This window comes from Zea mays, chromosome 8 (assembly GCF_902167145.1).
Source record: "Zea mays cultivar B73 chromosome 8, Zm-B73-REFERENCE-NAM-5.0, whole genome shotgun sequence".
Lineage (NCBI taxonomy): Eukaryota > Viridiplantae > Streptophyta > Magnoliopsida > Poales > Poaceae > Zea > Zea mays.
Genome location: NC_050103.1, coordinates 157544093 through 157568598, shown reverse-complemented (window position 1 = coordinate 157568598; position 24506 = coordinate 157544093). Strand labels below are relative to the sequence as shown.

At 48.6% G+C, this 24506-nt stretch overlaps 1 protein-coding gene and 1 long non-coding RNA gene across 2 annotated transcripts; both read right to left on the bottom strand.

The window, feature by feature from the left end:
- Nucleotides 1–1757: 1757 nt before the first annotated feature.
- Nucleotides 1758–2901, bottom strand: LOC111589947 (uncharacterized). Its single transcript, XR_002749044.2, has 2 exons — nt 2812–2901; nt 1758–1892 (listed from the first exon to the last, which is right to left on the bottom strand). It is a non-coding gene; the product is annotated as an uncharacterized lncRNA (long non-coding RNA).
- Nucleotides 2902–5238: 2337 nt separating this feature from the next.
- LOC100192004 (uncharacterized) lies at nt 5239–9147 on the bottom strand. Its single transcript, NM_001137428.1, is given in 11 exon segments — nt 5239–5527; nt 5905–5976; nt 6060–6149; nt 6266–6310; nt 6392–6487; nt 6581–6632; nt 6800–6888; nt 6979–7095; nt 7418–7504; nt 7604–7744; nt 8897–9147. Coding segments are annotated over 11 exon segments (1068 nt in total). The 5' UTR covers nt 9047–9147; the 3' UTR covers nt 5239–5398.
- Between the last annotated feature and the right edge of the window lie 15359 nt (nt 9148–24506).

Sequence of the window (24506 nt, the reverse complement as noted above, 5' to 3'; positions counted from 1 at the left end):
GGGGGTTACAAGCGTCCACGCGGGAGGGGGCGAGCAAGCTCACGCGAGCACCGTCCCGTCCTTCCCCGCGCGGCCAACCTTCCGTAAGAGGGCCCTGGTCCTTCCTTTTATAGGCGCAAGGAGAGGATCCAGATGTACAATGGGGGTGTAGCAGCGTGCTAACGTGTCTAGCGGAGGAGAGCTAGCGCCCTAAGTACATGCCATCGTGGCAGCCGAAGAGGTTTTGGCACCCGGTTCGTGTGGTGTCGTGGCCGTCGGAGGAGCGCTGGAGCCTGGCGGAAGGACAGCTGTCGGGGCTGTCGAGTCCTTGCTGACGTCCTCTTGCTTCCGTAAGGGGGCTGAGAGCCGCCGTCGTCATAGAGCGTGCGGGGCGCCATCATTACTTGTCTGGCGGAGCGAGCCAGATGGGACGCCGGTCTTGTTCCCCGTAGCCTGAGTCAGCTTGGGGTAGGGTAATGATGGCGCCTCCTATTGACGTGGTCGGTCCGTGCCCTGGGTTGGGCGACGTGGAGGCTCCTCCGAGGTTGAGGTCGAGTCTGTCTTCCGAGGCCGAGGTCGAGTCCGAGCCCCCGGGTCGGGCGAGGCGGAGACCGTCGGCTAAAGCCAGGGCTGAGTCCGAGCCCTGGGGTCGGGCGAAGCGGAGTTCGTCGTCTTCCGGGGCTGAGCCCGAGTCCGAGCCCTGGGGTCGGGCGAAGCGGAGTTCGTCGTCTTCCGGGGCTGAGCCCGAGTCCGAGCCCTGGGGTCGGGCGAAGCGGAGTTCATCGTCTTCCGGGGCTGAGCCCGAGTCCGAGCCCTGGGGTCGGGCGAAGCGGAGTTTCCTATGGCGCCTGAGGCCGGGCCTGGCTGCTGTCAGCCTCACTCTGTCGAGTGGCACAACAGTCGGAGCGGCGCAGGCGGCGCTGTCCTCTTGTCAGACCGGTCAGTGGAGCGGCGAAGTGACTACGGTCACTTCGGCTCTGTCGACTGGAGGGCGTGCGTCAGGATAAAGGTGTCAGGCCACCTTTGCATTAAATGCCCCTGCGATTTGGTCGGTTGGCGTGGCGATTTGGCCAAGGTTGCTTCTTGGTGAAGACTGGGCCTCGGGCGAGCCGAAAGTATGTCCGTTGCTAGAGGGGGGGCCTCGGGCGAGACGTAGATCCTCCGGGGTCGGCTGCCCTTGCCCGAGGCTGGGCTCGGACGAGGCGTGATCGAGTCCCTCGAATGGACCGATCCTTGACTTAGTCGCACCCATCAGGCCTTTGCAGCTTTGTGCTGATGGGGGTTACCAGCTGAGAATTAGGAGTCTTGAGGGTACCCCTAATTATGATCCCCGACACTATACTAGAGGTACGGTGGCGCATGACCCAGCAGACGACTCCATAGGGGCTATGAGGCCTAGAAGCACGACCTAACAAACGACACCATAGGGGCTACGAGGCCCAGAAGCAGGAGGCCGAACTCCACCCTAGTAGAATACAAGTTCTTATTGTAACGTCTACCCTTGAGCTATAAAAGGGCAAGACAACCCCCATCATCCAGGACACATCTCATAGCTTCACACAAGCACTCAATTGTAACATGCTCCAAGCAATACTACTATCAGCATTACACTGGACTAAGGCTCCAGCCTGAACCAGTATAACCCACTCGTCTCAGATCCACCTTCGAGTCCCTCGCAGCTCACCATTCGGAGTGAGTCCGCACTAGCACCCCTGCCGAACACAAATCTTATTGTCCCCCGGTTCTAGAAACCACGACAGGAACATTGGTATAGTATATAATGAAGTGCATCTATAATTTTTTAAGAAGTTTTAACAACCTTTAGTAGTTTGATTGCACATCTCGAAGAGCTTGATTGCACAACAGTTTGATCCATATCAGGGCTATCACCTTGCAATTTCATCCGCAGTTACCTGGTATTATAGGTGAAAATCAGTAAGACTGCAAAGATATGATGAAATTATTAATTGATCCTTTGCATCAAAGTAAATGACAATTTAGTAAGAATCGAAGTGTTAATTTTTACATGAGAGGGATACGTGAAGGCAAAGGGATGTAATCAAAGCTTGTGAACATGTGCCTTGCTAATGCAAATCAATGTGTCCATGAAGGATGCATATTATATATCTTGCATGCTAATAATTCTGCTAATGCAGATCTACGACATGAAACAATTGTCTGCGACGACATGAAACATTTGTCTGATGAGCAATGTATGTAGGAGTTTTTTTGTATGCAAGCCTTCCTAAAAGTCGAAAACTACAAAACATATAAATTTTCCACATTGTCATTTTGCCAAACACATCGCAGCCTAGCGGCGTGCGCCTGGGGCCTAGTTACCTGACCAGAACGCTTCAATTCAGCATTCCAGCCAACAACTAATCGAGATGCATTGGTGCGTGAGAATAGCAGATGACTTGCAGTGGAGGACGAAGAGTAGGTTGTTGTTCAGTTGTTGGGCATGTACTCGTAGACCAACAGCTTCTCATCGTGGAGGACAAAGGACTTTTTGGTGCTTAGTGATGGTTTCATGTCATGGAACGTGAGAGCATATCCTGTACGCAAAGGACGTCAGTGCTCCCATGCGTAAAATGCATTCAACCCATCCGTTCAATATTCAACGGTGTACCGGGTTTTTTAATGAACAACACTAACGTGAGGAGCGTGAGAAGACTTATTTACAAAAATGTTATAATACCGTTGGATACAAAACGGATCGGCTGGATGCATTTTGCGCATGGGAGCACCTGTTATCTTTGCGTACAGGATATGCTGCCATGGAACATTAGCTCGGTGAGAGCCAGAGAACTTGAGCGCACCAGAATTTCTTACCACAAATTGACAGGCATGCCTATATGAAGTCAGTAGCACAAAGGCAGGCCGAACTGGTTGAGCTCGACGCCGACGTAGAAGAAGCCGAGAATCTACAACAGCGTTTGGGGTGGGAGGTAAGAACAGGAAGAGCAAGGAGCAGTAGGGTGAGGGGAGGGATACTTCATTGGGCTGGCCTTGACGACGCGGAAAGGAGGACGACGAGGACAGTGACGCCAAGGTAGGTGACGATGAGTGTGTCGAAGCCTAGGTCGTTGATTACCTCGACGACGACGCTAGCCAAGTCCAGGTCCATCCTCGCGCCGTCGCGCGCGGCTCCTAGAAGCGCCTCCTCCACTTCCTCGCGGTCGTCCCGTATCGGGGGCATCCTACCCCTACCCACACTCCAAGATGGGCGCGGCGGAGGGAGGACGTCGAGGTGGGGATCCGAGGAGGCGACACGGATGCCGGCGGGCTCGACGTGGCCATCTAGATCTGGAGCCCCTTGCCGTAGCAGGCGATGGAGTCGTCCATGCGGCCGAGCATGGCATGCGTGTCACCGAGCTGCATCCATCCAGAGAAGGCGGCGAGGGACCACTCCTCGTCCCTCTTGTCGTCTGGCTCAGCAACTTGCCCCTCTTGCCTCGGCCTCGACAGAGGGGAGACACCTCTGGCAGCGTGACGACGGCGATGGCGCGCTGGAGCCCGGGATGGCGTCGGCGTGGCAGCTGAGGCTGCAGTGGATGGTGTCGACGACGTGGAGGCTCATGGCGAGCTCGAGCTCGGCGCCCTTGCCGTGGCGCTCGTTTGGCGGGCATCGCGCGGCGGGGGTCGACGGTCGTCCGCGGTGGGAGCATGGGATGGATGACGACGGGGAGGCAGGGTGACAATGGCTCTAAATTTTACACTAGATTTAATGATCGAATCAGATTAAGATTGGACCATATTTCTATTTATTTTTCAACTACAAATTATTTAGGGTCCTATAATTTTGTGAAGAAGTATTTGGATCGCGATCTATTACCACCCCTAGACATAGATGGATGACGATAGGGGGCAAGGGCATCGTGTGGCGGGGTTATGGCGAGCATCACGCGACGCGGGTGCAAGGCAAGGCGGGGGCAAAGGGAGAAGGGCATCGTCTCGAGCGGTCAATCGGACATCACGCGGTGTGGAGGGGCGGGCGCTTGCATCGTGCGGATGGAGGAAGAGGTGCAGTCGCAGAGGACGGTGGCATGTTAACATACCCGGGTAAAAAAATCATCATATAACCACCTTCATATCAAGTAAAACTCGTCGATATTCGATTTTCGGGTACCCATTGTCATCTCTGCATACATTTCAAGTATTCATCGAACGAGAGTAGTTAGAGCAAAAGCAAGCCACAAGGCAAAATGTATATGATAGAAATTTGCTTTTGCGAACCAAGATGCAATAGTGTATTAATGTGTTTAATATATATAGTCATACTATAAAGAGAACGTCTTTATTTGCAACACTTATCTAGTGCCATTAAGTATGAGTTTATTTGCATATGCATTATTCTTATTGAATGTGAATAAGGCTATCTCCGAGAGCGTTCTCTATATTCATCCTCTATATTCATCATTTACCGTCTCCTCTAAAAGATTATCTTCTATGTATCTCCTTCATCTCTAATAATGTTCTCGATATCTCGTCCTTTATACGTAAATACCAATATTAGAGATATATTTTCATTTTGATTTTTATACATACGCATTTGTCATAATACCAAATGTACTGTACAAATCTTGATTTTGCTAAAGTTGTTGTTTAAAGTATTATAGCAAAGTCCCATAGAGGCGGTAGCTATAGAGATTTTTGCAAGAAACATATGGAGGTCTAATGCTAGATTACAGGGTGTTTGATTTGTTGATGTGTTCTTTTTAGGACACTTTCTTTTACTTTATGGTGGTGTTTTGTTTTGTTTATCTGTAAGGCTGTATGCAGGTCACGATAAAAGGCTAAAACATTTTATTTCCATTATCTAAAAAAGTATATAATATAAAACATAAAAAACATGTGTGTTATGTTGGCTAAGTGTTGAATGAGTTTAGAACCAACATTCATGGTTTGAATCCTCATTTGTAAATAATTTTAATATTTTTATAATTTAAATATGGGAGGCTAAAACTAGCTTTAATATAGTAGAGAAGAGACCATGGATAGATGAGAGGAGAGAGAAATTTAAGATATAGAAGATCTAGCAGCGTCTTTTATATTTAGAGTACCGTTTAGAGGGGAGGAATAAAAGATAGAAATTTCCTCTAAATATAGGATGCAGAACCTTTTGGAGTTCATTGCTGGAGAGCCTTGCATCAATGCATGAGAAAACCCTTAAAATCCTTTATGATATAGCGCTGAAGTTGCTCTAACAACACTCAGCAGTCAGCACTGTCGTTTGTAGAGCATTCGCACAAGCTGGTTACGTAACCCTAATAGCACTCTGTTTTATTATAATTCAGGAGTACACGCAACAGGAGAATGAAAACATGAAACAACATAGTACAAATTACTCATCTGCATCAATCAAGTCTACTAATTTGATGCAAGCGTCGACGGAGCAGCTTCTTCACGATCTGGGTTTTTACTTGTCCCTCTTGTAGATCTTGTGAAGGAAGGACTTCAAAACACTCTGGACTGCCTTGCTGGGCTGGGCCTCGATGTCGGCAATCAGCTTGTTGTAACTCTCCCTCTCGTACGCCTGGAAAACCTCCTGGATTCATATCAATCAGGAAAAGGACGTCAGCAAAACAGAACTTGGGGTACAGCCACTTGCCCACATTATGAGCATTGTTTCAGTGCCATTAACCAGATCACTGATCATGGCCATCATACGTTGGATTTAGGGGATGTTTGGTTTATAGGGACTAATTTTTAGTCCCTCCATTTTATTATATTTTATTCTCTACATCGATAAATACGGAAACTAAAATAGTATTTTGCAATTTAGAAACTAAAAGGAATAAAATAGAGAGGAACTAAAAATTAGTCCCTAAAAATAAAACACCTCCTTAATTGTTTTCAGATAATAACAACGAACCGTGATGCTTACAAACAGAATCATAAGAACATGGAACGGTCAGGACAAACCTCCAGTTTAAGCTCTTTGTACAAGTCCTTCACCTTTGCAACACACGCTGGATCAGACTTTCCATAACTTTCCTGTTTGAACAGACATCAAGGATTTTTTTTTCTTACTTTGTCGTTCATGTTGTGAAAAAATCGGCCAATTTAATAGTGCTTACAAACAGAATGTTCTTTTGCTTCTCATCAGCGTGTTCAAGAGCTTGCACGACTAGCCAGGAACACTTGTAGTCTTCAATGTCAGTTCCGATCTGTGATAAGAATAAATACTGATGAGATGAAGCTCAAGAAAACAGGGCCTTGATTGCAATCGACCCAACAGTAACACTTATTCTATGCAGTAGAAAGACAGTTGCAAACACCTAACCTTGCCAATGAATTCAGGATCACCGAAACAATCTAAATAATCATCCTGCAGAAAAATAATAGTAATCAGAGGTAGTCCAATACAGCAAATCCATATCATTTAGCCTTCAGAAAACAAAAGCATTACCTGAACTTGAAAGTATGTTCCCATTTCGACAAGAATGTTCTTTACATCGCCAAAGTTATCCAAGTTCTCACCAGCCAGCAGCAATGCACATGCAACCTTGAGAGGAGTAGGAACTTGTTACCACACTCATCAAATTAGAATGGTAACATCCAAATGACTGAGAGGAATATATAGAGTGGTAACTCTTACAGGAAGGTAAAATGAATAATAAGCTGTCTTGTACTGAACGATGTGGCGGCGACTGTGCAAAATGAAAATCGTTGAGAGGAATTAACACGAATAAAGATTATGTCCCAAATTTGAGGTGCTAAACGCATGATAATGTCTCATTCTGGAAACTAAACAATAAATCATGTAAGGAAACAAAGCGTGTGAATTATGTTACTGATACAGTGAACATGATCTTACACTGTCAAGTTATATTTAGTTAGATCCTTTTCACCCTCGTGGGTAGTGATAAGATCCAACATTTGCCCTGAAGCTGTCTTGAACTCAACCTGAAAACATAAAAAAGTGGATCGGTCGTATGCAAGAAGCATTCAGTACATGTAGCATGAATAAATTATTATGTCAGAAGATATGATTACCTCATTGAATAGGTCAATTACATCAACATAATATGGCTTCCCCTTGAAGTGGCGTTGAAGGATTCGTGAAATATGATTGCGAAGGATAATCCCATCATTTACAGCAATGAGGCCAACCTATTGCAAAACAAAAGGTGAGGAATAGGTTTCATACATTAGAAGCTAAAAGACAAACAATCTGCAAAAGCTAAACAATACACTAGTATAAACAACCTCCCTGTGAGGAAATGAAACAGAATCATGGAACATGAATAAGTTAGTTAAGAGAAGATACGACAAAAACATGGCTTAACAGGAAACTGATGGACGGATTCTTCTATAACTCGGGTTTGGCACCAAACTTATCAAGTAAGAGTGTAAGACCTTAGTACAACCATCAAAACAAGAATTGATAGAAATAATTTGGTAAGTAAAAAAGGATAGATGCTTCTGATCTAACCTGTGGCACTCTAAACCAGCAAGGTTGGCCACGCCGTGTCTGGGAGTTGTCCATAATATCATCAAGCACAAGAAAATAAGCTTGAAGCTGCAAGATAAGAAATAGTGATTTAAAATTTCATATTAGCAGAAAATTCATTCTGTTAACATAAAAAATGCTTGAAAGCAACACAGAAGTAAGTAGTACCCATTCAATGCACCAGCCAAGGGTGCAAGCAAGAAATGTCTCCTCCTTGCTCAGAACATCAACACCCTTCAATATCCTGTAGCTATCAATGACAGAGAGCCCGCGATTGCACTTTCCTCCGAGCACATTGTAGTCCAACATCTGCTCCAGAAGAAATAAACAGGTCACAAAGTTACCCGAGCTAGTGATACATTATTCTCTGATCTTAACCAAAGAAACTATAAGTGAAAGACATCATCAGAAACAATGGGATCCATTATGTACATTTCCAGTTTCTGCTAATTTCCTTCTCCGCAGTCACAAATTAAAAATCAAAATGGGAATTAGTGAACAATCATTATAAGAGTTGTCTGGTCAATTCCATCAGTTATATATATATATATATATTTTCATGACCAGAACTTTCATTATTTTTTATGTTTCCCCCTTTATACAGTGGATACTCACATGTAACTCAAATACTCAATTTTCAAAGAAGTTGGTCATCTCAGCTTAATAATGTTCAGGGAGTATTTTTTCTAAAAAAGCCCATAAGTTTGCCCGCGAGCCCTAGATCAATACAGAAGGTAAGGTCCAATGGAAACATATTAAATACCCATTATACTTGGGTCATAAATCAGATGAGCTTTTGAACACTAGAAGTAACTAAACACCAACCTAATTTGCTACCCAAAACATCATCTAATTGTGACCGGAGGTAGTGTCAACTATAAGGAACAACAACTAAAGCCAGAGACTAAACTGTAGTGAGCAAATTATTAGCAAGGGAAGTTACTTCTAGTAACAGGTAACAGCAAACTGCAAACTTGTTAGGCCTTTCGCGACAAATTGATCGATCCCTGGCAGGCAAGTACTTCTAACATATTTGAACTAATCTAAACAGAATCCTTCATGTTTATTTTCTCCTCAGCATCAATTCACAGAGTTTTTCTTTTAAAGTCGAACTTTTCTAAGTCAGACCGAATTTTTAAAAAAAAGGCATCAAGATTTATGAACCGCATCATTAGGTATATCATAAAATATATTTTTATAACATGATCATTTGGTCTCATAAAATTTTGACATAAAAAAGTTTGACTCAAAATAAAACTATAGGAATTGACCGAGGGAGTATTCTGGCTCTGGTACTCATATCCCTCACACCTGAAGAATTCAATGGCCAGCCAGATCCTCGGAATCACCGAAAGCCCAGAAAACTCGGTAGAAATCGAAAGAGCTGACGGGACCGCCAGAGAGATCACAGTAAACTAAACTGAGTGGAGGGCTGGAGCCTGGAGGCGAAGAGAGCATTACGCGGTCGATCCACTGTAGCGACTCGTCGGTGAACTCGAAGGCGGGGTCGTCTAGCATCTCCTCCTTGAGCTTGCTGTATGTTTCCTTAAACACGGTCTTGGTGTCGGCGCCACCCAAGCCGTTGGCCACCACCACCTCCACCGTCGCCATTGCGGCCTCGGGGTGGGAACTCCACCTCACGATGCGCGGGCGCGGGAGGAGGACACGGGGAGGGAGCGGAATTCTGTTTCTGTGGACACTGGAGAGAGTACTGTGGTGCGGTTGTGTGAGCAGATGTGTGGGCACACGTTTATTTATGGGTATGGACGGGAGGTGCACGAAGACCGTGACGGCGACAACTGAACTGGGGTGATGAGCTGGGCCGCTGCCCGCTGGGGGCACATGCATGGCATATTGGCAGTTTGGAAGCACGAATATTTTAATCTTTCAATCCTCTCTTTTAGACCGATTTTTTTGAGCCACGTCATCTTAGGCTCAGTTCGTTTTTTGTCCCATGGGGATTGAGGGGGAACAAATCCTCTATAAGTCAAAATCATCCTCAATCTCTTCCAATCCCGCTCAATCCCTATGGTTTGGGGATGAAACAAACATGGCCTTAAGGGGTACCCCAAGGAATATAATTACACTATAAAGTCTAACTTAAAAACTCAAACCCCCTTCTAAATTGAAGGAGATAGAGAAAAAAGATGGTTTAAACTTTCAAACTAGTCTTAAGAGTAACTAAAGCATGGGTTGGCTTGCGCTCTAGGGCTACTTTGGAAACTTAAATCTCCTCCGTGATTAGAGGGGGTTGGAGGAGAAATGAATTATTTTTCCCTCAATCTCCTCTAACCTTGAAAAGGATTTGAGTTCCCAAACTAATCCTAAGAGACCTATGGTCCACTGGATCCACAATCACTCCAAGGACGAAGGCTCTATGACATCTCTGGCTAGAATAATCTAGGTCCTTGTGGCCCCTCATGTCTCTAGATACTTATAAGAAATCTAAGGGGTGTTTGAGACTGCCCCACTCCAAGAAATTCAACTCTACTCTACAAACTCCATTATAGAGCAGCTCTACCTTGAAGTTGGAATAGAAAAAACTATTTGGCCAAGCATTTGACTCTAGCTCCATGAATGATAGTTTTTTCTAAAACACGAGGGGCATCGAGGACTAAAACTGTGATATCCTGGCCCCTGGGACGGTGATGTTCTGACCCAAGGCTTAATAGAATTAATAGAGTATCCATACCAACAAGGTGCATCTTCTTTTTTGGAAGCCTATCTCAAAAGAACCTTCAAGTTAAGCGTGCTTGACTTGGAGCAATTTGGGATGGGTGACCGATTGATAAGTTTTTGGGGTGCGCATGAGTGAGGACAAAGTGTGCACAAAAGACCTGTGTTGGTCTGGGGGGACAATATATGATCCTAGAAAGCTGCCAGGAGTAAGTACCGCGGGTCCAGGGATTGGACGGGGTGTTACAAAAACTTATAGGCACACCAAAACACGAGGAGCCTCGAGGACTTATGCTTCTTAGTGCCCCAGGACACGAAATGCGTTGAGGATTCTTATAAGTGCCCTATGACATGAGGGTCCCTAATAACTTATAAGTTGCTTCAGGGCATAGGAAGCACGTGGACTTAATCTCTGGTTCGTGTCCCCACGACATAAGTTGCTTTAAGGACTTAAATATTTTACCCTTGGAGGTTCTCGATGCGTTAGGGGCTATGAGCTTCATAGCGCCTAAGGGCGGAATGCCTTTGTACCCTCTAGCAGCGGAGTCATCATTCCATTTGGACACTTCTATAATATGTTTTATAATGTCGAGCCTCTCCTTTTGGTCGAGGCCATGGAAGATTTATAGGACCTAGAGCCCTACGAACGATGGTTCCATTATGGCGAGGTCTAAACTTAATCTTGCGAATCGAGATTCTTGAGTGTGTCTTAGTGGCAGACAAAGGTATGATTTCCCCAAACATTAATAATATAATCTATTTCAGGTGTAAGCATAACCAGGGACGAATCCAGCGGGTGGGGCTCTGTCAACAACCTGGAAGATGGCTTCTAAAGAAGGAGAAGAGGAAGGATGGCATGGGAAGGAAGAAGAAGAACAAGAGAGATAGGAGCAACAATGTTTTCCTTCATGCCTGTTTCCGGTACCCAGTATTTCCTTTTCTATTCATTACAAGGCCTTGGCCCACTCAATACCAGACCAACGCACTCGTACTTGAGGAACAGTACTGGCACCGCAAGAGATGGAACGTCGAGCGAGTACCTAAATGGGAACTTGCATATCGATGTTAGCATCAGGAAGTGAGGCACCAACCGGGACTGTAGGCGGCACACGGGCTTTAAGCTGGGAAACATGAAAATGGGATGAATAGAGGCCAAGGGGCAACTCCAACATATAAGCCACACTGTCGATCTTTGTCGTGATGCGATAAGGACTAAAATACTTGTAGGACAATTTGTGGTTAGCACGAACAACCACATAGCTTTGAATGTATGGTTGCAACTTCAAACAGACTAGATCACCAACTGTGAACTGTCTGTCCATATGGTTCTTAGCGGCTTGGTGCTTCATCCTTTGTTGGGCGCGAAGAAGATGTTGTTGAATGGATTGGGTCATCAACTCACGTTGAGACAACAAAGAATGGATATCCACATGGAGACAACAGTAGCGGGGGAGATACCCAACATCCGAGGCTGACGTCCATACAACACCTCAAATGGAGAAACACTCAGTGAAGAATGAAATGATGTGTTGAACCAAAATTCACCAAGGGTAGCCACTTAGCCCACTAGGAGGGGTGAGAGTGAACAAAACACAGAATAAACGTTTTAAGGCATTGATTGATTTGCTCAGTCTATCTGCCTGTCACTTTGCGAATGATAGGAAGAGCTCATACGTAAGTTAGTACCTGACAGGCGGAATAGTTCTTGCCAAAAAGTGTTGGTGAAAATGCGATCACAGTCATAAATGATAGCTTATGGTAAACCATGCTACCGATAGACAAAATCTAGAAACAGATGGGCTACTCACAATGCAGTAAATGGGTGAGACAATGCCAGGAAGTAAGCAAACTTGGAGAATTTATCCACAACAACCAAGATGAAATTGTATTTCCTGGACCTAGATGCAATTGTATTTCTAGTGTCTTTTCGAAGCGTAGTGGTCGTACCTCCAAAAGATCAGCAGACAGTCGATTTTGGCGGGAAAAACGGGGCCTCTTCTCCTTGACTCTTCATCCTTCTGGGGCTCGGGCCCCTTCTCGGGCGGTGTCTCCTTGCTTAGGAACTTCCTAAGCAACACATAAACCTTGTAGGCATGTCAGACTGGGTGCAAATGGTTCGGACATGGGGTTTCGACGAGTTTCTTGAAAGGGTTGGTGGCCTCCTTGGTTCGGGGCCTCCTCCCCCTTTAGCCCGACACAGCCACCAGCATATCGTCTTGCCGCCATTAGTATCCCTTCCTTCTTTCTTTTAGCTGGCTACCAGAACCCCTATCAGACTACATGTCGTGTTTGGCCTTCTGTTTGCGGTGGTCTAAGATCACCCCACCGCGTCTTCTCCTAATGCATGGCTGATTGTGATGTCAAGAAGTTCTTTTGTTGTTCGCGGGCTTTTTCGCCCTAGCTTGTGCACCAAGGTCTCGTTGTTAGTCCCTGAAATGAAGGCACTGATAAAGTCGGCGTCAACGAGGTTGGTTAGCCAGTTACATTGTCGCGAAAAGCGTCGGATGTAATTGAAAGGGAAATTGGCTTAATCATTTCCTATAATCGATTTTGGTGGTTGACGTCCATCACAAACCATGTGGACTAACTAGTTTGCTTAGATGTCATTTATCTCAGGTGCATAAGGTTCAACACAAATCAATAAAAAGATTAAGTTGGGGACTCAAACAAGTTTGGAGCAAAGAACTAGAAAAGGTGTTGTCAGTGGCGCACCGGACAGTGTCCAGTGCCCTAGGCCGAGCACCAAGCAAACCGCTCACTCTTGGGTTTTTCCAAGGGACGCTCCGCTATAATTCACCGGACTGTCCGGTGTGCACCGGACATGTCCGGTGAGCCAACAGAGCAACGATAACCTAGCGGTAATGGTCGACTGTAAAAGGTGAACAGTGCAAGACAGAAGTCAGAGCAGAAAGTCAGAACACACCAAACATGTCTTGTGTGCCACCGGACTGTCCAGTGCAGCTACAGGACAAAGGGCTTCAACGATCAACCGCTCCAAACCCCAACGACGTGCTGACGTGGCACGCACCGGACAGTTAACAGTGCCCTGTCCGGTACACCATCGGACTGTTCGGTGTGTCCATCGACAGCAAACTCAGCCAACAGCTAGGAAGTGGTTGTAGGCTATAAGTACCCCCAACCACCTCCATTCAATCCATCCAAGTTTTCTGAAGTTCACATTCAATACAAGAGCAATATCATTCACTCCAAGACACATTTCAAAGATCAAATCCCCTCCAAGCCTCAAATTCAACTCAATTGCTTAGTGACTTGAGAGAGGGTGTTTTGTGTTCTTTTGTTGCTCTTGTTGCTTGGATTGCTTTCTCCTTCTTATTATTATTTCTCTAAGTGCTTTGTAAAGCTAGCAAGAGACACCTAAGTGTGTGGTGATCCTTGAGGGGTCTTAGTGACCCAAGTGATTAAGGAGAAGCCTCGATTGATCTGTGTGACCGATTGAGAGAGGGAAAGTGTTGAAATAGACCCGACCTTTGTGGCCTCCTCAACGGGGACTAGGTTCTTTAGAACCGAACCTCGGTAAACAAATCACTGTGTTCACTTGTTTATCTTCACTTGATTTGTTTCCCCTCTTTCCTCTCTCTAAAAGGTTCCCTTGCTAATATTATTTGAGTTTGCTCCCAAATGTTATCCACATTAATTGAGCAACTCTAAGCAAGGAGAACTATCTTCCGTACTTTGATTTAATTCTAACGCTAACCCCGGTCTTAGTGCGTGTTTAAAGTTTATAAATTTCAGGTTTCGCTTATTCATCCCCCCTCTAGGCAACTTTCAGTAATCCCTCAAGGTTTTGTTCGATCTCTGTCGGCAATTTTTAAGGTCCCATGGGTTGCCTGGCGCGTACATATGTGCTCTGGAAATTTCCAACGAAGACTTCCTCGAGGTCATTCCAATTCTAGATGCTCCCTAGCCTGAGGTTTTTTTATCCATGCTTGTGTCGAATCCGCCAGATACAGGGGGAGGTTCTGGATTATGAAGTCATCATAATCTGCCCCTCCCGCTTGGCATGCTAGCCGCTAGTCCCCCAACCAAAGGTGGGGATCCGATCTCCAGAGTACCTCATGATGTTGGTGGGGGCCTATAGCGTTGCGGCATGGGTGCCCGAAGGATGTGATGGATGGAGGCCCGAGGTCCCGGCGGTGGGGGCTTAGGCTTCAGTCCTCATCGGGGTTGAAGCGGCTCTCGCGAGGTCGGTTGGACTGATGGGTACTATCTGGCCCCTCCGTACTGTGTTTCTATTCCCTGGATCAGGCAGGCTCCACGCCCTTCCGTTTGGCCCCAAGCATTGGCAGGGCGAGGCCCGTTCTGTGCCTTGCTCGAGCCCGGGTGACTATCCCATCGAGTCATCGTTCCTCGCCGTGTAGATGTGGTGCTCCGGTCAGCCCTCGGCTCCCGATGTCGTGACATGAAACCTCAGCCTGCTGCTGTATGACGAGTTTGGGGAGGCCCCGAATTTCTTGCTTGGTCCTTCATTTGCTCGGAGTTTCTGCCTAGGGGAGTTTGTCCAAAATCATCGTGGCGGCCGCAACGTTCTGGCTTGCCTGGGGAAATCACGGTGAGCCAGCCCCGCTGTAGGTCAGGCAGTGGCACGCGCCAGCTGCTACGACACATGTTGGCCAAACGCTCCATCATAGCCACCCCATTCGACATTGCAGCAGCCCCGCCTTTGGACTATGGAGCTTCGACCGACCTAGGTTGGGGCCTCGCCCCAGCTAGCAGTTCCTGGGATGGCAGGTCGAATCGAGACGGGGCAGATGTCGCAGCGTATACTGCGACACTAGCGAGGGCCCCATCTAGGTTCTCCACGTGCGCAGAGGATCCCCCTGTCGTGGTGACCATGAGGCACTCCTGGGCCCACTCGTGGTTGATCCCACTTGATGGGAGAAGGCCACAGAATGGGCCTCGGACAGGGCCTACAGTCCCCACGACCTCGACAAAAGCGGGTTGCGGCGCGCGCCGCCGTTGGTCACCACCTCTTAGGGAACCAAGGCGGAGGTGGCCAAGGCTCTCGATGAAGTCAAGTGAATTGCTCGCCAGGGGAACCAGGGCTTTCGGGGCCTTGTCTAGTGTTTCCTTGCTGCTAGCGATGAAGTCAAGACTCCAAAAATGAATGGTTGTTCTAGGGGGCCTAACCATGTCAACATCTTTGCCAACCATCCAGAGCTTGACGAACTTCGTCGTGAAACGCACAAAGCTCCTACCTGGCACCCCAATTGTCGGTGTTTCGAATCTCGCTCCGACAAGTAAATTTATTGTGCATGTTTCGGGCTCCGTACGATGTGCGCGGTGGGTGCAAGATTTATACTAGTTCAAGTAGAACACTCCTACTTCCAATCATCGTTGGCTTGCGCTACGAGCACCATTCATGATCAAAGCTCGTAGTAGGGGTTACAAGCGGACGAGAGAGGTAGGAGAGGCTCTCAAATCTCTTATTCATGGTGAAGGTGGTTATACAGTGGAGTCCTAGCTAAGTCTCGGCTTGGCGGCGGGCTCCAGTCTCCGAGTCCTCCTCCTGTTCATTGGTTCTTCTGGACCTCTTCTCCTCTGGGATCCGTCCCTGTGGGTGTGTTCGTCTGTCCGTTCGGGACCTGATCCCTCTATCCGAGGATCAACCTCTTTTTATAATAATTATAAGTATTAAATATAGTCTACTTATAAAATCAATTAAATAGATGAAGACTAAAAAATAAGAAAAAATATTAAATTTAATTAAGTGTGTATTTAATATCTATAATTAATATTCAAATATTTAACGTGGCATTCTACGGAGGTGGCCATTACTGTGGTCATCAGCGACACGCTGACGTGCTTGACGTGTACGATTGTTGTTGGCTGGTAGATGGCACACACAGGTCTATATTAAATTGATTGATGGATACACTGCATGGTCATCAGAGATGAGAGGAGCTTTTCTAACAATCTAACTAGGAGAGAATCTAAATACCATTATATGCAGAGAAAGATGAAATATTCTGTATAGTTTATAATGTACAAAGTGACAGTTTTCTACTATCGCAACAACTTAACCGATTTTGTGTTTACTAAAGTGATTATCATAGAAACGGACTAAAAAATGGACGTTTGGCAGTATACAACAACTTCTGGTGACCAGAAGCTGAAAAAAGCTGAAACAAACCGACCCGAGGTATCCATGTGCGTAGAGATGGCAATGAGTACCTGAAACCCTAAACTTGATGGGTTTTTACCCCATTAGGGTATGAGTTTCAGTCAATTTTCACACTCATGAGTTTGTTGATGGGCATAAATCTATACCCGACGGGTTCATATGTACGAATTTGTTTCTATAGTACCCAAACCCGTGAACCTGTGGGTTTTTTAAACCCGACCAAACCTAGTGCATATTGTCATTTTATTTTATAAATGAAGAACAAACCTGTTGTCTCCCTATTTACTTCCTAATTTTTATCAAATGATGAATGTATAAGTAGTTGGCGAGAGTGTTGCTTGCTTGCTATTATAGTTTTTACTAGCATTATATATGTGGTGGATAGATAACTTAGTGCAAGGTCACTTGATTATACAACTTATTATTTGTATTTCATTATCTCAACTAATAATTTTTATACTAGATCATGAACTCGTTGTTAATCACATAAATTGGAGATGAAACCCACTAGTAACCCATGGTTACCCGCTAACCCGATGAGTACGGGTTAGGACAAAATTTCAAACCTGTCATGGGTATGGATTTTTTATTGGGTATAGATATTTTTCATAGATTTGGAATAACAAAATCTAGCGAGTTTGTACCCGTTGTTATCTCTACGTATGTGGTGTGTATAGTAATTCTTGATGCGGAGATGATCCTCCTCGCGCATAACCGAGGGACCAGGCAGTGCAGCCACGTACACTCTCCATGTGCTCGTTGCTATCCTCTCGGGTCGATGTAGATACACACATGCAGGGGCAGACACATGATAAAATGAGAGTAGGGAATACTTGCAAAGATAGACACCAAAATACTAGAGCAGGAGTATCTAAATGACCCTGAGCAGGGGATTTCATGGTAAAAATTTAGACTCTATTATTTAGAAAGGAGAAATAAGCGGGACCTAGACCCTCACCCAGACCTATGTAGGTCCGCCTCTGCAACATGGCCTGTGCAAGGCGCTGTGCATGGACGTTTCGATGCTGACGAACTCCACATCCACCGTTTGGTCTCCCTTCTAAATTTTAGTGACCGCGCCAGAAGTTGGAATACCGATTAAAGATATTAAATAAAGTTTAATTATAAACTAATTAGATAGGAACTAAATGACAAGACAAATTTATTAGGTCTAATTAGTCCATGATTTTAGTCATACGGTGATACAATAAATATTTGCTAATCATAAATTAATTATGCTTAAAAATTTTGTCTTATCATTTAGTCTTCATCTATATAATTAGTTTTCTAATTAGATTATACTTAATTAATACTCATACTAAGCATTTATACATTTGATTTGACATAGGCTAAACTTTAGTCCACGAAACCAAGACCACCCCGCTGCCGACTCCGGTGCCGCCTCCACCTTGGGCGCCCGAGGCGCCAAAGGAGCGGCCCACCCAGGCGTCGTCACGGTGGCCGAAGGACCAACTTCCTGTGCAGCCGGCACGGGCGACTGCTCTTGGGGGACGGGCGGATCGGCCTGACTCCCTGGAGTCTCCTCAACTACCTCGGCCAAGGAGTCAAGTACCCCCTCGGCCTGTCCCCGCTCCTCGGACCGGGACCTTGATGTCTCGGCCCCAGATACTGATGGCGCCAGCCCACTTGGAGGTTGGCTTGACGACCCCTAGCCCAGCCTAAGATCCGGGCTGAGGCCAAGACGGGCCGCCATGTCGTCGTCCTCGTCATCATCGTCATCATCGTCATCGTAAGGCGTCTCCAGCGACGGCTCCCTCGGGAGCCCGTCCCTCTCCTGCCTCCGACGATGCCTCTCCAAGGCATCCCGAGCCCGCATCCGCTCGCGGGCCCGGGCCTTTTCCGCGTCCTTCTTCTCCTTTTTCTTCTCTGCGGCGACCCTCCATGCGGCTCGGTCCACCGCGTCCTCCAGGACCGGTGGCAGGGAGGGCTTGTAAAACCCCAACCCCTGGAGACGAACGGAAATCCCGACGATAAGAATCAAAGGCAACTCGGCGCAGAATAGGAGAAGGGGCGGACACTCACCAGGGACACGTACCCACGCTCGGGACGCATCATGGGCTGGGTAAGGGCGCCGGCATCCAGCCTCCCTACCGTGCCCGCTACCCGCCTACGGAGGTCGTCGATGGAGAGGGAAGCCGAGGACATCTGCGAACCCTCCAAATCAATCCCCGGCTTCATCTTCGAAAGCGGCAACTGCCGCTCCGCCAAAGGGAGCACCCTCCGGCGATGGATGGCGGCAACCACCCCAGCAGCGGTGAGCCCCCCATCTCGTAACCTCTGCAAGGCCTCCAGAAGAGACTGGAGCTTCTCCTGTTTCTCGTGTGTGGCCCCCCAACGCTAGTTGCTGCCGGCGACGGTCACCACTCATTGAGAAAACGACGGGAGCCTTCCGTCGTCATTCCGGAGGTAAAACCACCGGCGCTGCCACCCCTTGTTCGAAGACACAAGGATGGCAGGGATGTACAGCTGCGCGTGCCCCGGCCTCAGCTAGAGGGTGCAGCCACCGGCCCGCACCGCCATACGGACCTTCTTCGCCTCCGTCGTTGAGGCAAAGAGCTCCACGGAGAAGAGATGGGTCCATAGATCCCAGTGGGGGTCAATCCCCAGAAAACCCTCGCAAACCGCCGCGAAGATGGCCGCTTGTGCGATGGAGTTGGGGTTGAAGTTGTGCAGCTCCACCCCGTAGTAGTGCAGGAGCGCTCGCATGAAACGACTCGCTGGCACTCTGAACCCCCGCTCGTGGAAGGAGACGAAACTAACCACATACCCCGGCGGCGGAGTCGGGTCGGCCTCGCTCGCAGGGGCCATCCACTCCGGCTGCGGGTCACCGGAGAGGGGACGGAGCAAACCATCGGTGACAAGGGCCTCCAGATCGTCCACTGTGACGGTGGAGAAAGGCCACGGATAGCGCGACGGAACGACGGTCACCTTATCAGCCATCGCTGAACGAAGGGGGTGGAGGCAGAGCGGACAAGAGTAAAGAACCACCGCCGGCCCCTCTTCCGGGTATATGAAGGCCCGGGCGAGATCCCTTCAAAACTTCGCCCGAACCCGCCGCGAAATTCAAACTCGAAGGCGAACGCTCGTTCCTCGAACGGCTCGCGCAGGCGCAACGGCCGCCCCGCGAATCGCCCGTCCCGTCGCATTAACTCCTCGATAGGGCAAGCGACACCTTTGGCAGGCGAAGCGGGCGTCGTTTCACCTCCGCCATGATGACCGTGTCAAAAAAGGTGCGCCACACCGTTTAAATTCATATTCTTTTCCTCTTCCCCTTTCTCTCTCTTGCTACAGGGACCGGGAAAGGGGATATTTTGAAAGGGATCCTTCTCCACGAAGGAAGCGAGCCCCGAGCCCTCCTACTAATCAGGGGTTCGAAGGCTGGCCCTTCGGAAGGGTTCGACAGCCGCCCCAGAGCACTCGGGCTTCAAGCTCACTACTAATCAGGGGTTCGAAGGTTGGCCCCTCGGAAGGGTTCGACAGCCGCCCTAGAGCACTCGGGCTCCGCGTTCACTACTGATCAGGGGTTCGAAGGCTGGCCCCTCGGAAGGGTTCGACAGCCGCCCCAGAGCACGCAGAGCGAGGGATGACTCTAGGTACGTCCGTTACATGGCCGAGGCTGGGGCTACGCTCCCGAGGTACCCTAAGACATTTCCGAGACCAGCAGGAGCAATTTTGTAACGGAATCCCATCAGAGGGAGGCATCGAGCCCTCGGACCCTATCGAACGGGTCCGGGTCTGGCAAATCACCTGAAGGTACTTTTGGAGCGCGCCTCTGGGCCACTAGCCGACCCTTATCGAATGGGGCATGGGCGTCCACTTGGATCACCCGTTAGCAACTCACTGGAGACACCATGTTCGGCGCCCTCCGAGGGCAACATGGCGCTTTCCCCCTTCCTCCTTGCGGAAAGGCGACGAAGGGGCGTATAATAAAAGTCGAGACTGTCCTTGATCGTCCTCTCGCTCCGTGCAGAGGCTCGGGGGCTGCTCTTGCAACCCGGCTATGGCCAAACCGTTGACAGCGTCAACAAACCAGCCTGAAAACTCGGAACCTGACCATGCACCCGAGCTACAATCAGGTCGCATGAGGGAACAACCAGGTCGGCCGAGGCATCATCAAAGGCATTAAGACCTCAGAGGAGTCAAACCACTCCTCCGAGGCCTCGGGGGCTACACCCGGTGGGTGCGCTCGCGCGCACCCACCGGAACAAAGTGTAACCGAGAAAGGCCGGTCCCCTTGCAAAAAAGTGCGGCAAAGCCTCCAAGCGAGTAACAACACTCCCTTTGAGGCTCGGGGGCTACTGTTGGGTACCGTAATTAGGGGTACCCCCAACACTCCTAAACACGGCTGGTAACCACCATCAGCACAAACCGCAAAGGCTGATGGGCACGATTCAAATCAAGGCTTCGTCTACTCAAGGGACGTGATCTCGCCTCGCCCGAGCCCAGCCTCGGGCGGGAACAGTAGTCCCAGACGAATTCTCGCCTCACCCGAGGGCCTCCTCAAGCAACGGGCGCACCCTCGACTCGCCCGAACCCCAGCTCGGGCAGGCTTCGTCGAGAAGCAACCTTGGCCAAATCGCCCCAACCGACCATATCGCAGGCGCATTCAATGCGAGGATCGCCTGACACCTTATCCTGACACACGTGCCTCAGTCGGCAGGGTTGAAGTGACCGCAGTCACTTCGCCCTTCCACTGACCGACCTGACAGGAAAACAGCGCCGTCTGCCCTGCTCCGACTGTTGTGCCACCCGCCAGGGTGAGGCTGACAACAGCCAAGTTCAGCCTCAGGCGCAACAGGAAGCTCCGCCTCGCCCGACCTTGGGCCTCGACCTCGGAAGGTGGTCTCTGCCTCGCCCGACCCCAGGGCTCGGCCTCAACCTTGACCTCGGAGGAATCGCGTCCTCACCCGACCCCGGCCTCGGCCTTAGGAGGAGTCTCCGCCTCGCCCGACCTTGGGCTCGGACCGACCGCGCCATGGGGATACATCATTACCCTACCCCTAGCTAGCTCAGGCTACGGGGAACAAGACCGACGTCCCATCTGGCTCGCCCCGGTAAACGAGTAATGATGGCTCCCCATGTGCGTCCATGACGACGGCGGTTCTCAGCCCCGTACGGAAGCAGGGAGACGTCAGCAAGATCCCAGCAACCCTGACAGCTGTGCTTCTACAGGACTCAAGCGCTCCTCCGACGACCACGTTACCGCGTACACAGGGCTCTAGCACCCCTCCGACAGCCACGTTGACATGTACACAGGGCTCAGGCACCTCTCTGCCGGGCACGTTAGCGCATAGCTACACCCCCATTGTACACCTGGACTCTCTCCTTGCATCTATAAAAGGAGGGTCTAGGGCCTCCATGCGGGAGGGTCGCGCGGGAGAACGGGCTGACGAGCAGGCTCACTCTCTCTCCCTCGCGAACGCTTGTAACCCCTACTACGAGCGCATCCCCCTGGCGCAGGATAACACGAGCCGCGTTTTCCCCCCTTGTGTTCCATGTCGCGCCAACCCATCTGGGCTGGGACACGCAGCGACAAATTTACTCGTCGGTCCAGGGACCCCCGGGGTTGAAACGCCGACAAATAGGTTACCCTAGTTTGGTTTATTATACACCTTGCTAACCAGTGAACTTTTAGGTCGTATCTGCTATTTCTCTATGTGGCATTGGGTGTTAAGATACATATTATTCATGGTTATGCTTTACTATTGCTATTGGAATATTTAATGTTCATGATAAGATTATGGTGTTAACTAGAACATGGAGCTTAACTTGAGATAACCGTGCTACCACAAGGGTGGAATGGGACGCCCTTGACTGACTAATTAGGAAAGCTAGTGTGAGTTAATCCTTTCCTGAAAGGGGCAAGCGGGGTGGAGTGCTGGTGTAAGGAGGTCCTCGGGTCGGACTGTCTTTTTAGCTTTTTGGACAAGGTATTCCTATACCGCCTTCGGCCCAAAAATCGTAGAGGGTTCTCTCCTCTAGTGAAACTTTGTAAAGGCCTCGTAGTGTACCCTCGCCTACTCACCTCAGCAGTGTTTAAGGGTCCGATCAACCTGAGGCGACAAAGCGAACACATATTGTGGGTAAAGATGTGCAACCTCTGCAGAGTGTAAAACTGGTATATCAGATGTGCTCACGTTTAAGAGCAGCTGAGGACTCTCGCATGTTTAACTTATGGAATTAAACTTAATCGGTCATATGCATTGCATTGTGGGTTTTACCATTAATTGTGATTTCTTATTTTATTGGGATGGTTTTTACTTATACTTAGTAACTGCTTATAAAATTTGACCAACTTATTAAAAACAATGCTCTACCTTAACCATTATTTGTTGATCAGCCTTACACTATACATGAGCCCCACCATAAGTGAGCTCATGCACATTATTCCCCACACTTGCTGAGCGATGAACATCTGTGAGCTCACTCTTGCAATAAACTCCTCCCACATGTGAAGAGCAGGTGCCACCAGAGGAGGAATATTACGACAAGTTCGACGAGGTCTAGGTGTTGTCTCCCAATCAGCTTGATGGCGCCAAGGGATAATAATGATAGTAGTTCGTTATATTTATTATCAGTTATTTTGTAAGACATTTCATTATGTAATAAAGATTGTGACATTCGTCTCTATACACTGGTCATTATATGTGTTGATCTTGTTTGGCGCACATATGAGACGCACCCGGGTTTGCCCCTTTAAATCCGGGTGTGACAGGAGACACAATCATGACTTGCCCGAGGCCAAGCCTAGGCGGGAGACGCAGTCACGACTCGTTTGAGGCCATCCTCGGGTGGGATAGGCAGTCAGGACTCGCCCGAGGCCAACCCCGGGCGGGAGACACAGTCACGACTGCCCGGTCATGACTCGCCCGAGGCCAACGCCGAGCGGGAGACGTAGTCACGACTCGCTCGAGGCAATCCTCGGGCATGACACGTAGTCACGACTCGCCCGAGGCCAACCCCGGGCGGGAGACGCAGTCACGACTCACCCGAGGCCATCTTAGGGCGGGAGAAGCATTCACGACTTGCCTGAGGCCAACCCCAGGCGGGAGACACAGTCCTGACTTGCACGATGCAAAGCCCGGGCGGACACAGTCACGACTCGCTTGACGCCAACCTCGGGTAGGAGACGTAGTTAGGACTCGCCCGAGGCCATCCCTGGGCAGGAGAGGTAGTCACAACTCGCCCGAGGCCATTCCCGGGTAGGAGAGGCAGTCACGACTCGCCCGAGGCCAACCTCGGGCGGGAGATGAAGTCAGGACTCGCCTGAGGCCAAGCCCGGGCGGGAGATGCAGTCAGGACTCGCCCGAGGCCAACCTAGGGTGGAAGACGCAGTCACGACTCACCTGTGGCCATCCTCGGGCGGGAGACGCTGTCACGACTCGCCCGAGGCCAACCTAGGGTGGAAGACGCAGTCACGACTCACCTGTGGCCATCCTCGGGCGGGAGGCCAATCATAGTGATGTTTTTCATTCCTTATTTATGTTTCATACAATTTTTTTACCTCTGCCGCAACGTACGAGCACATTCCAAGTATATATATATATCAGTATATTAGGAGCCCATGGCTTCCAATCTTACAAGAAGCCCCACCCGCACCCTGGTCCGCACCAGCCACCCCCTGGTCAGCACCCTACAACCAGGCACTAGGCCAAACCTCCCCCCACACGCCTTAGTCAAACCTCCGGTCCAACACCCAACCCCCACGTGAAACGCACGCACATAATTTGTGGTTTTTTTGCGTAAATAGCGCAAATAGTTCACATAAATAGTGTAAATATTTCATAGTGATAGCATAAAACCCCACCTAGCCACTAACCATGTCCACACGCGCAAGCACATACATGAAGATCCTATTTTATGGTAGATTCAATAATTATTGCATATCGTGGGAGTTTCCATTGCATGTACGCAAATTTTGGATGACACTTTCGTTTAAACTTCATTCGCGCAAAAATTAGATGGCTCTATAAATATTGGATCGCTACAATAGTCATGCAGCTAGGCTCGTTAGAACAAGTTTGTTATATATACTGATACTAATTATGATACACAATGTAGGTATTTATGCAATTCAGTACACCGCGTAAAAATCTATTTTCAGCTTCATGCGCAAAAATTTAGGATGGCAGGAATGTGCTATGAAGCAAAATGGATTGGCATGCATGGAAACAGAAAATCTTTTTTAAATGCTTTATTTCCTCTAGAAATATAGGATCACTCCAACAGCTA